Source organism: Nansenia antarctica (genome assembly GCF_963989245.1).
Source record: "Nansenia antarctica genome assembly, chromosome: 5".
NCBI lineage: Eukaryota > Metazoa > Chordata > Actinopteri > Argentiniformes > Microstomatidae > Nansenia > Nansenia antarctica.
The window spans coordinates 53,291,042-53,303,711 of NC_137690.1; the positions used below are offsets into that span (position 1 = coordinate 53,291,042).

Here is a 12,670-nt window from a genome sequence, read left to right on the forward strand (position 1 = left end):
AAAGAGCCATTTTGAAAATGGCCGCTAGGTGGGCAGTCGCCCCACTACTGAAGCGATACGGCAATGCTCGATAAATCAATAATATGACATAGTGATACTGGCTTTGATACGTAAGATATGTATTCCAAGTAGGCTACAATTTGAAGGCTACATTTGGTTTTCACGAGTCGCGAGGGTTGTTGTGTCAAAACACTGATTGTGCAGAGTGAAACGCTTGTGTAGTCTGTTTGACAGATGCCATTTTTGTCATGTGGTTTTTACGAAAACCCGGATTGGAGCTCCTCGGTCACCTGGGTACAGAATTTAGAGTCCATGCCGGTTAGAAGGCTGGGGGGAAAGGTGTCAGTCTGAGAATGAGAGCTAGAATGACACGAAGAGATGAGGATCAAATAAAAACGTGTTTATTGAAGCAAATAAATCCAAACGTTTCGTTTTTGTAGGAGTGTGGTAGCATTGTAGACAGTTTCGACTATTTGCTTAATAACATTCGGCATAGGCTACAAAACATTTACGTTATCAATTGCACCGGACAACATAAACGTCAAAAGCAAGACGTGTGAGTTACACTTTCAACAAATTAAGTTTCTCTAAAAGCGTAAAATAGAGTCCACTCCATATCTTATCATCCGCAACGGACACGAACGTTGTAGCGTAGCAGCCCTGCGGATGGATACAAGAGTACAGCTTGTACGAGTGAGAAGCCAGCCCAGGGAACAATAAAGAAAGCCGAGAAAAAGGGGCATGAAATAAGGCAGTCATTTACAAATTAATTTCCTATTCATAAATCCGACGGGAAGTTATGTAAGGCTTTAAAAGCTGTCCAGCTCCAGTGCTTGAATCTTTAATTATATAAAAGAACGGCGAGTGTTGTCGTAAAAAAGGTCGAGAGAGAAGACAGAGCGAAAACACCTCCCTACTGCAGCGGTCTCCATTTTAACTCCTTGCCCGGTCGGTACCTCACGTGTCCTGGACTGTCTTTCTCACATGACCCGTGTGTTTGTCCCCGTGATCAGTACTTCCATCTCCGTATTTCAGTGTCGCTGAATATCAGAATTTAAACTGTAACCTTCATGGATATGCTCGAACAGAGTTTGGACAGCTCAACGGGGTAAGATTGCGTCCTATGCTCACTGCACGCAATGGCTTCCAAGGCCTAGTCACCATTTTCCTTTGCAAGGCATTTACGCAATGAACAAATAACTTTTATTTTGCATTATATTGTATTTTGAAAACGCAACTAATAAAAGAAAACTACAATAAGTGGTTGCTTGTGGTAGCCTACTTTGCATGTTATGGTTTGCGCAATTGATTGCTTGACTTGTAGCTAATTTGCAAAACAAAACTGTTCGCTGTCAAGAGCCAGCGACCGCTGCCTTGTCAATTGTAGGTCAGCAGTGTTTCTGCTCTGTATACAATGTTTGTTTCAGATGAGTGCCTCCATACGATCATGACACTTTCTATGTTGACAAGTTCTTCAGAGACAATGTTCTCTCTTTGAATAAAATCATGTTCCAAATGTGTCTGTGATCTGATGAAGAATCACAATTATGATACTGACATCAGTGTCACTGGTTACATTTTTGCTTCAGAGCGCGCTTTCATTTGTTGCAATGTTCATGAAATACCATTCAGCCTCTGATAGTTTATTACGGTAGACGTGACCAACTTGTCAATGTTGTTGTATTTTGAAACTGGATGGAAAAGTTGCGCCCAAGTGTGGTGGCGCATGCAGCTTGTATTGTCAGATTGAAAAGTCATAATTTTTCGTCTTTTCATTTGGCGACAAACAGCATAGCTGCATCCGTTTACTATGTTCTCTCGTAGCTCAGTGCAGCTTCTTTTAAAATGTATGCCTCTTTACTGCTGCAAAACCAAACGCAAGGGCTTCTACATCAATCTCCACTTTCAGTAGATGCACTCAACTATTGTAAGATATAATGATTCAATATAAAATGTGTGTTTTGAGCTTATGAATACAATACAACTGACTGTATTCCCTCAATGCTTCAGTCACGAGAAACAGGAAACAGAAGAGGTCCAGCTACAGGAAGGTAGGTTGTGTGTGTGTGTGTGTGTGCGCGTGTGTGTGTATGTGTGTATATATACATATATATATATATGTGTGTGTGTGTGTGTGTGTATGCACGTGCACAAGGGTGGGGGTGTGTGTGTGTGTGTGTGTGTGTGTGTTTCTATATATATATACAGTGTGTGTGTGTGTGTGTGTGTGTATATGTATGTAGGTACAAGGGTAGGGGTATGCGTGCGGGGGTGGATGTGTGTTGGAGTGCTAAAGTGTGTATGTTTCTCCCAGCAGAGAGTGTGGGGACGGAGGAGCAAACTGCAGTTACCATTGCGAGCATACAGCAGGCCGCAGCGTTTGCGGATCATAATGTCCAATACCAGTTCCGCACAGAGAACAGTGGGGGACAGGTGAGCTCATCCAATGACTGCAGGGAGTGATGGGAGTTCAAAGAAGCTGTGGTTGAGTTGGTCAATCCCACCACCCAGTGACTTGAACGGGGCAGGATGTCCTTATCAAGTCCATATCCTCAGTGCAGCATAGCATGCTGGCAGGAGGCTGACAGTGGTTACATTAGTTGCAGGGTTCTCCCTAGGATTTCAGAACAGTGTGACGCTGGATTGCATCAAAACGTGACTCGTGTTTATAGGTGTCAAAATGCGCAAAAGAAATATCACTAAGACACTGAACTTTTGGGAGAAGCCATAGTTGGCAACACCACCTTTTGACATGCAAATAAGGAAAAAGAAACAAAAACATGCAGTAATACACACAGTGGCAGTGAAATGTTTCTTTTGAAAAGACCCTTGAAGGTCAGACCATTTTGAGCACACTTTGACATGCACTAATACATTAAAAACACATCTATCAATAACCAGATGAAAAACTGTGAAATGTTTCCTTTCTTTTTTTTTGCCTTTCATTTCTGCCTTTCATTTCTGCCTTCTCTTTTTCCCCAGGTGACCTATCGTGTGGTTCAGGTGACGGATGACCAGTTAGAGGCTGCAGCTGATGGAACTGGAGCAGTCAGTGTGGTCTCCGCGGCTGCATTCACTGGGGCCCAGCAAGCAGTGGCACAGGTATGTGTCAGTGAGGGAGGGAGGGAGGGAGGGAGGGAGGGAAGGAGCATGCTATGTCACTCGGCACTCACAACATTAATATTAAATGTACAGTTAATAGTTTAGAAGGTTAGATCCTTGTGACTATCACTTGGGGAAGTGCTGATGTGTGTCTTTTTCTCTGTCCACTCTGTCCTCTCTTTCTCTCTCTCTCTCTCTCTCTCTCTCTCTCTCTCTCTCTCTCTCTCTCTCTCTCTCTCTCTCTCTCTCTGTCTCTCTCAGGCTGTCATTCAGCACCCCTTCAGTAATGGGGGAAGTCCTGGGGGGGAGACTGTGGGAGGGGAGACGCGGTTCGCCTATTTCCCTGCTGGCACCGTCAGCGATGGGACAGCCACGGCCGTGTCGGTCCAGGCCGCCAGCGACCCGGCGCTCACGCAGGGTGGAGGTAAACAACCAGACATCCTAGTATGACATCTACCTACTGTGGATCTCCATTCCCTTGAAGTGTAACGGTGATGATTTAATATTATATTATATATTATTATTATAATATTACAGAATGTGATTAGACACAAGTGTATTTTTCCTCACTTACTCACAACACTATTGGACCTTTTATCTATGTCTCTAATCTCCCCTCCACTGTCTCTAATCTCCCCCTCCACTGTCTCTAATCTTCCCCTCCACTGTCTCTAATCTCCCCCTCCACTGTCTCTAATCTCCCCCTCCACTGTCTCTAATCTCCCCCTCCACTGTCTCTAATCTCCCCCTCCACTGTCTCTAATCTCCCCCTCCACTGTCTCTAATCTCCCCCTCCACTGTCTCTAATCTCCCCCTCCACTGTCTCTAATCTTCCCCTCCACTGTCTCTAATCTCCCCCTCCACTGTCTCTAATCTCCCCCTCCACTGTCTCTAATCTCCCCTCCACGGTCTCTAATCTCCCCCTCCACTGGCTCTAATCTCCCCCTCCACTGTCTCTAATCTCCCCCTCCACTGTCTCTAATCTCCCCCTCCACTGTCTCTCCCCAGGCCAATTCTACGTGATGATGACCCCCCCCGACGTGTTGCAAACCGGTACGCCTCGGACCATCGCTCCTCGCACGCACACATACACCACGTGAGTATGGGTTAATTTACTACACACACACACACACACACACACACACACACACACACACACACACACACACACACACACACGCACACTCACTCAATAGACCATACATCTTTCTCACACCAGAATGCCCCTCTATCTAAGTGGTTCAGCCCACCTCCTCTACCCCCCCCCCCCCAACTCCACATTGGAATGGATTCTCCTGGCAAGCCTTTCAGGAAAAACATCAGATTCCCCTCCTCTTTGTATTTGTTTATCCCTCCTATTTTGGCATGATTGGTTTGTGATTGTGTTTATACCATGAAAAAAAAGAAAAAAGAAAGAAACATTCAAAAGAAATTCAACAAAATCTATCCCCCTTACCTGCAATCCCCAGAGACCTTGGTGAAAACGAGATGCTGCAGCATGGCAGTTCAGACTGGTGAGAAAAAACTTTCACATCCCCTCAAACCTACCCCACTCCCACCCGTGGTAGGCAGAAGTGTGGTGATTCCTCTAGTTGAACCATTATCATTGACAGGTGTTAAGTGTCCCTGCGTGGTGATGTAGATGTGGGTTATCTTTTCGGACCAAAGGACCCCTTCTCTTTGGGACGAGCCATCTAATTAGTCCCAAAGATGAAACAACCTCTGAGCTGATGTTATCATCTTCTGTGCTTATAGACTGGGTTGAACAAATGGTGTTGGACTGAAGTGTGAGAAATGGAGGGAAATTCTTGAGGCAAAATAACCACATACTGTTTTGTAATAGATTTTTCACAAGCACTGGGATTCATTATGAATATCTTACACTGTGTGTTATTATGGTTGGATTTTTAGCTCTGGTAATGGTGACATCAAACCTCTGACCATGTTTTTTCTTTCCTACTGTCCTTACAGGAAGATGGATGGGCCAAGGGCACCCAGGGATGAGAGGAGGAGAGCACAACACAATGAAGGTAAACAATAATCTTCAGTAAATAACATGTCCAGATGTGAGAGACTGAAACCTTTATTGTGGTGTGACACATTCATTTACACTTTACTGAATGGGTATCCCAATGAGGGTAAGAATCAATAGCTTTTTCTTTTAGACTAAGCCGTCAAATTATTTTTCTATTTGCAGTTGAGCGGCGGAGAAGAGACAAGATCAACAACTGGATTGTCACTCTGTCAAAGATCATCCCTGACTGCAACATTGACAGCACTAAGACTGGAGCAGTGAGTGTTAGGTGCTATTGTTAAAGGTAGACTCCGGGATATGACGTCAATAGGAAAAGAACGGAGCGACGTCTAAAGGGCTCTGCACACAGCGTGCGATTTCTGTTGCGCATCAACGTTCCATTTTGAAGTTTGAATGGAAGTCTATGAGAACATCGCATTTACCCACACACGGCCCCGATTTTAATCGCACGGCGAACATTCGATTCCATTCATTTTGAATGGGACAAAGCACACGGCGTGCGAGTTTTGTCGCACTGCTTTGTCCCATTCAAAATGAATGGAATCGAATGTTCGCCGTGCGATTAAAATCGGGGCCGTGTGTGGGTAAATGCGATGTTCTCATAGACTTCCATTCAAACTTCAAAATGGAACGTTGATGCGCAACAGAAATCGCACGCTGTGTGCAGAGCCCTTAACAAGTGCCTACCGTTGTTCACATCTTTACTTACTCTAGATATATTTGGTATGACGTCATATCTCAAAGTCTACCTTTTTATTGTTTCATTAATGCTAAGTGCTGTTATGTAATGAAATCCAAGGTCCTCTGCCAGTAGAAGTGATGTGTGCAACCTCTCTACCCAGAGTAAAGGAGGGATCCTGTCCAAGGCCTGTGACCACATCCGGGAGCTTAGACAGAATAACCAGAGACTGTCAGACAGCTTCAAAGAGGTGGAGAGTGTCCAGGTGGACAACGAGCTGCTCAGGCAACAGGTACGTACACACACACACACACAAACCTCTTACTGCATTGTGGTAACTGATGGAAATTGGCTTTATAGCTTACTCCACTATATTTACATTAATGTGAACTCAAATGTTGTTTAACATACACTGTCCCTGTAAAATCCATTTTCTAAATGAAAATTAATAAGCAATGTTAATTAAATCCATTTTCTTATTTACTTTACCTTTACGAAAGGCTTTATCGAAATGTTTTCTTTTTTTCTTTCACATTTCATAGTTTGGTCATTCTGTAGTTACTCTTGTTTGATTTATGTGTATTTTTTCAGATTGAGGAGCTGAAAAACGACAATGCACTGCTTCGAGCACAGCTACAACAGCATGGCATAGAGGTCAATGGTGACACAACACCACAGTGATGGACTAGACACACACATACACACACACACACACACACACACACACACACACACACACACACACACACACTGGAACACTGGTAAGATACAAAAAAAGAAGACAGTGAAGAACACATGCTCACATGCATGTATCATCAGAAATGGACACACACACACACACCACACAAGGATTGGCAAGAAGAGTGATGGACTGCATACCCCTCGGACCCACACATATTACACATCCCCCTTCCCCTTTTCCAAGGCTGAAATTCATGACTCTGTAGCTGTATGAGTTTCCTGCCTCTGCTCAAAGGAAAACCGACTCTTCAAACTCTCATGCTTATCATTGTCGACTTTGAATTATGGACAGTGACATGACAATTCACATTAATACAAAATTGTCTGTTATTATAATTCTGTTTTAACCTACTGCAGTTCTCCTATGCTTTCTCCGCCATTTTGTTGTGAGTCATACTACTGTGTCTGACATTATTGAAAACATTGTTTTGTCATTTAATTTATTAGTTTACATTGAACATGTATTCAGAAATAAAAGACAGTTGCAGTAGGAGACTAGTGCAAATATAGGGCTGAATTTTTGCTGTGCCATTTTTCCTGTGACCAACAAATGTAGACAAATCAGGTACTGTCGTCCATTGTCAAACACTATTACTGAGGAAAGTACCATTCATAGAATTAGACATTTTATTTTTTATTTCTTTACATCAGAATTGGCCCATGATTTAAAATCCTGGCTGGTTTATTGGCACCAGGCCTCACTCTTCAGCCTAGTAGGTGAGAATGTAGCTCAGGTTATTAGGAAAAGAGTTATGCAGTGGTTCCCAAACTAATTTCAGAGGTCCTATCTCTTTGTACATTTACGTAAGTCTCTTGTGTGTACCTCAAGACAGTGTAGTATATAGATTAACATACATTTTCATACAGTTTCAATATAGAGTATGTGAATGATTTCTATTGGGCATTAAATCCTAATATGTATGTCTGCTTTTTGTTATAGGTCACTTGTTGAGTTCATTGGAATATGTTGTGTGACTGCGTTGCGAGGTAAAAGATGATAAATGGTTCTTGAGTAAATGATGTGTTATAAATAATACGACTTGTAATATCCCCCGTTGTTTTACGTTTGGGAACCAATGCGAAATGATAGGACAGGACAATGTAGCGCATCCTAGGTCAGAGTAGTGCTTAAAAGACAGAACAAGGTTCTGAAGGTTTTGTAACCAACATCCTTGTCTTTTCCATTGAAGCAATCACAGCATGGCATTTTAACCACTGGCATGATTTATTCAGATTGTACAATAAAATTGCAATGTTTATACCAGAGCACTGTTGTCATTATCGTGTGGTCCTGTTAGAAGGTGGAGAAGGAGTGTGGGTGGTGACTAGGTACAATATGACAGTGGGTCTGTGATTTGAGTTTTGGCAGTTTGGGATCATTTTCTCCTTCAGCCTGGTCTTCATTAGGAAACCCAGGAATCTTCAAGAGAAAATCTACTGGTTTGAGTAGATTTTTCTTTTTTTTATAACCAATGTACAATTTCTCAGTATATGTACTGTAGGGGCTCTATAAAGAAGACTTGTACACGTGCTGTACACGTGCATAAGTATAGAGGATCAGATTACAGCATGGAGAGATTATTGCTGAAGGGATGGCAAACGTTTCTTATCTGCTCTTCTGCCTCACTGAGCCTCTGTCCTGTTTACAGTTCCTAGAAGCACTTTACAGATACGCTGTGACACTGTAATTTACCCATGGTTGAGCTTCCCTCTGTACACGCTTGTTACAGTAAAGTTAACCTTACACAAGACTGATTGCATGTGACCAAATGAAGGAAATATGCTCTTACAAGCTCTGGCAAGGCGGAGGACTTGGGATATCACCCTATGCTGTGTATTCAGAGTGTGCTTTGTGTGCCACAGAACCCCCTTCCTAGAACTACATCTTAACTGTCCCTCCTAAAGACTTCTTAATCCCCATTACCCCCTGTAGAGTTTCTCTACTTAAAAAAAAACTTCAGGGTTGGCGTGTCTCTAGGTACTTTTAACTCCCTGAGGTAAGGGGACAGCAGCGAGCTCTCTGACACTTCAGAATGTGCAGTTTAGCCATGAAGCTCCCGAAGCAGTGACTGAGCATACTCCTCACTGCCCTGGAGGAGAAGTAGAAGATGATGGGATCTAGGCAGGCGTTGAGAGTACTGCAGAGCAACGCTATGTCCCTCCACTCCTCACTCTCATTACGGACAAATCCCACCACGTGGGACACATTGTAGGGCCCGAAGGAGATGGCGAACACCAGCAGGGTGCCCAGCGCCAGCCCAATGGCACGCATGCGGCGGCGGCGGCTCATGTGAGACAGACGAGACAGGATACGGATTAAATTGACGTAGCAGAAGCAGCAGATCAGGAGGGGGATGCAGAAGAAAACCACGAAGAGCTCGAGGCGCAGGGGGAGGAGGATCTTGAGCTGCTCTTGGGTGAAGTCCAGGTAGCAGGTTCTGGGGGTGGGTGTTGTGGTGCTGTTACCATCACCGTCAATACCATCACTGACACTGTCTAAATGCTGGAGGGAGGGTCCGACGTAGTTGTAGACTATACTGAAGTTGATGGAGGATGCCACCCAGCATAAGATACTAGCCACTACAGCATAGCGGGCCCTGCGGCACATGGTGTATCTGAAAGGGAAGGCGACACCCAGATAACGCTCCACACTTACCGCGGTCAAGAACAAGGTACTGATGTAGATGGTGGAGTAGAAGAGGAAACCGGTGAGAGAACACAGGATGTGAGGTAGGTTCCAGTTCATGTTGTCAGCAGCCTCCTTCATCTTGAAGGGCAGGAAGGTGAGGAAGATTAGGTCGGAGATGGTGAGGTTGAGCAAGAGGATGTCTATGGGGGCAGGTTTGCGGCGCACCTTGCGACAGAACGTGTAGAATGCCAGGATGTTGGCAGGTACCCCAATCAGGAAAGTGATGCTGTAGACGGACAGCAACAGGTGGCTGGATACCATGGCGATTACTCACAGACGCTTGGAGACTGTCATGAAACACAACTGGAGGGAGGACAGAGCACATAGGAGTCAGTGATATCACTGTAACATCACCAAACAAATGTTTTATAATGATAATAACATATTGACTCTCAGACCTCTATCTGAATGGATTGTGCAAAATACATGATAGCGTTGAATAGATATCTGAATAGTAAAGGCATCATTGAAGACGTTGATTTCAAATTTCCTAAATTTTCGAGTTCTTCAATTACTTTTTACTAACTACATTTAAATCCTCAATATTTCTGGACAACATAGTAAATCTACCAGCAGAGGAGATACAGTAAGTCTGGTGAGTGTCAAGGAGTTTCCTCAAACCACCAGACAATGTGATGAGCGTTTTACATTATGCCGTAACTGGTTTTTTCAGATTTGGAAGAAAGAAACAAAATCTGATAAATTGTCAATGCAACTAAAACTTTAAAATGATCTCTCTCGCTCCCCCACATAAAATGACAGATAAACTCACCTCCATGAATCTTGAGCATCGAGACCCAATGGTCATGTAGCCATCCCACAGGATCTTTAAGCATACTGGCAGGACAGAGAGTGGACGGATGCTGACTGTCAGATTAGAACACTCCTATATTTGCATCAGCTAGTAATCGAGAGGATGTGCTGTTGGCGGAAAGTTATTTAATTAATTTAGCTGCTGGCGCAATCTTTTTTCCCAGAGCTCTGCAAACAATCTCTGAACAACCATTGCTTGTTCAATGTGAGGTACATAGACATTGTGTTGCAATCAATCAGTGTGAGATCGGTGCAATAGGCCCTGGTGTGTTAAATACAGTAGGTAAGAGGTTATATACTGTAATTTACCATTGATGATGTATATATGAGAGGGAATGCGGCCCCCATGTGGCCCCCATCACAAGCTTGTTTAACCTGTCTCTTCATCTGCCATGATCTTCCCCCTCTTCAAAGGTGGCTCCAGCTCCGACCCCAACTGCTACAGACCAATTTCCATCTTGCCTTGCCTGGCCAATGTCCTGGAGAGGCTGGTTTATAAACAGCTGAGTCACTTCATTGACTTGAACCACATCCTGTCCGATCTGCAGTCTGGGTTCCGGCCTGGCCATGGGTGCATTACAGCCACCTTGAAAGTCCTTGATGACCTCATCACTGCTTAAGACAGTAAGCAGGTATGTATAGCTGCCTTTATTGACTGAGCCAAGGCTTTTGACTCAGTCGATCACAACATCCTCTTGCACAGGCTCTCCAGCATCGGCCTGTCCACTACTTGTTGCAACTGGTTTGCTAACTGTGTTCAGCAGGTGAAGACCGAAAACATTGTGTCAGAACCACTTACCATCTCTAAAGGGGTGCCTCAAGGCTCCATCTTGGTCCCAACCTTGTTCTCCATCTACATCAATGATGTAGCCAAGGCTGCTGGCCGTTCCCGGATACATGTGTACGCTGACAACACCATCTTATACTCAGCTGGCCCTTCTCTCCACTCTGCGGCATCCACTCTCCAACTCAGTCTCACCTCTATCGAGCAGTCTTTCCATAACCTCCATCTACTCCTTAACTCCAAAAAGACCAAATGTATTCTGTTCAACCGGGGAAACAACGTCTCTAGCCCCCCCAAGATCTCCTGAGCCGATGGCTCTGAATTGGAGTTTGTCATGTCCTATAAATACCTAGGCCTCTAGCCGGACTCTTCTCTTTCTTTCACGACTCACATTAATAACCTTCAGGCATAGTTAAGGGTGCTTGCAGTAGCAAGCAGCACTTATTACTATTGTACATACTGTATATATTTATTATTATAGTAAAATTTGGCCCGGCTACTCGTCCCACAGTTTTGGCACTAGGTAGACATGAGAGGTGTCAAAACGCGCGGCTCGTTCCAACCCGCGTTGCTATTGTCCGACGGATGGTTACAGCATACGGTTTACTCACAATGCCCCGTTTAGCGGACAAAAAATGCCATAGACAATGAATGGGGCAATATTCAAAACGCCACAGCTCGGCCTCTGGGTGACATAAAGACATGCAGATTTCGCCGGGAGGGGCAGGGTGGTGACCGAAACACACACAAACACACACACATACACACACACACACACACACACACACACACACACACACACAGAAACGACAACTCGCCCCCTGGAGGACGTAGAGACATAGGGTCTTCGCCAGGGGTCACAGGGGGGTGACCCAGACACACACACATACACACACATACATACACACACACACACACACACACAAATCCCACAACTCGGCCCCTGGGTGAGCTAGAGATACGCGGTCTTCGCCGGGGGATGCAGTGGAGTGGCCCGGGGGTGGGGGGGGCAAGCACACTTCACAATTTCCACAGGAATTGTCCCTGTCTGGTTGACTGTTGTTCATGTTAATTCCCCCCCCCCCCCCCCACCCCCTCCACACACACACACACGCACGTGCGCACGCGCACACACACACACACACACACACACACACACACACACACACATACACACACACACAACCCCCCCCCCCCCTCCCTTCACACATAGCGCTAACTGTTTTTATTTATTTAGGGTTAGGGTTAGTCTGTCTTTACCTTTCTCATGTATTGTATGTATGTTTTATTTGACTCTGTGTATTTCTCTATATGTTTGTATTTATTCTTGCCGGGGCCTTTTGGCCAAGTCATCATTGAAAAGGAGAATTCGTTCTCAATTAATGTTATCTGGTTATATAAAGGTCAAATAACAAAAAATAAAGAATCTGTGGTACCATCCACTTCACCACCCACCAGAGTAAGGCAGAGTAGATACAATGTTCCACTCTCACCATAAAGGTCCGCTATAATCCTATTTGCCTCTTCTCTACTATACAGTATATATTATAATTTTTGTGTGATTTTGTGTGTGTGGAGGTATGAATTTGGTCATCAGTGTTTTATCCAGCTATCCTTAAATGCAATTTAACATAATTACTCCATCTTCAAGAAGATTGCCATAACCAATGACACATGTCAATGTTTGTGGTCATTGAATGACAATAGACAACAATGACGTCACAGAAGGGTAATAATAGTTCTTATTAAGGACTTTATTGGCTGTAGGTTCTTATCAGCATAGAGTGATAACTGAAACTAAAAAAGCTTGAGACCGAAAAACGTCAT

The 12,670-nt window shown here is 44.2% G+C and overlaps 2 protein-coding genes across 3 annotated transcripts; one reads left to right on the plus strand and one right to left on the minus strand.

Annotated features, from left to right (window-relative positions):
* The first annotated feature begins 762 nt into the window (after positions 1-762).
* usf2 (upstream transcription factor 2, c-fos interacting) lies at positions 763-6,919 on the plus strand. Of its 2 annotated transcripts, none has more exons than XM_080530654.1 (11): positions 763-1,108; positions 2,011-2,051; positions 2,315-2,433; positions 2,983-3,102; positions 3,364-3,526; positions 4,111-4,198; positions 4,572-4,616; positions 5,074-5,132; positions 5,300-5,394; positions 5,980-6,108; positions 6,408-6,919. In XM_080530654.1, the coding sequence occupies exons 1-11, from the start codon at positions 1,071-1,073 to the stop codon at positions 6,495-6,497; spliced, it is 987 nt and encodes a 328-aa protein (XP_080386780.1). In that variant the 5' UTR covers positions 763-1,070; the 3' UTR covers positions 6,498-6,919. The 2 variants fall into 2 exon arrangements, with proteins under 2 accessions (XP_080386780.1, XP_080386781.1); XM_080530655.1 differs by having other exon boundaries at positions 2,318-2,433.
* A 1,622-nt stretch (positions 6,920-8,541) lies between these two features.
* Positions 8,542-9,507, minus strand: LOC308158133 (free fatty acid receptor 3-like; the record flags this gene model as incomplete). The annotated part of the gene is made up of 1 exon (XM_080531730.1): positions 8,542-9,507. One exon carries the CDS (start codon positions 9,505-9,507, stop codon positions 8,542-8,544), a length of 966 nt encoding a protein of 321 aa, XP_080387856.1.
* Between the last annotated feature and the right edge of the window lie 3,163 nt (positions 9,508-12,670).

What these genes read in the sequence shown, in the direction of transcription:
- usf2 (XM_080530654.1), top strand. Translation starts at nt 1,071, where the DNA reads ATGGATATGCTCGAACAGAGTTTGGACAGCTCAACGGG. An exon ending in CAGAGAACAGTGGGGGACAG is followed by an intron (nt 2,434 to 2,982) that starts GTGAGCTCATCC and finishes CTTTTTCCCCAG; the next exon opens with GTGACCTATCGTGTGGTTCA. An exon ending in CGCACGCACACATACACCAC is followed by an intron (nt 4,199 to 4,571) that starts GTGAGTATGGGT and finishes TGCAATCCCCAG; the next exon opens with AGACCTTGGTGAAAACGAGA.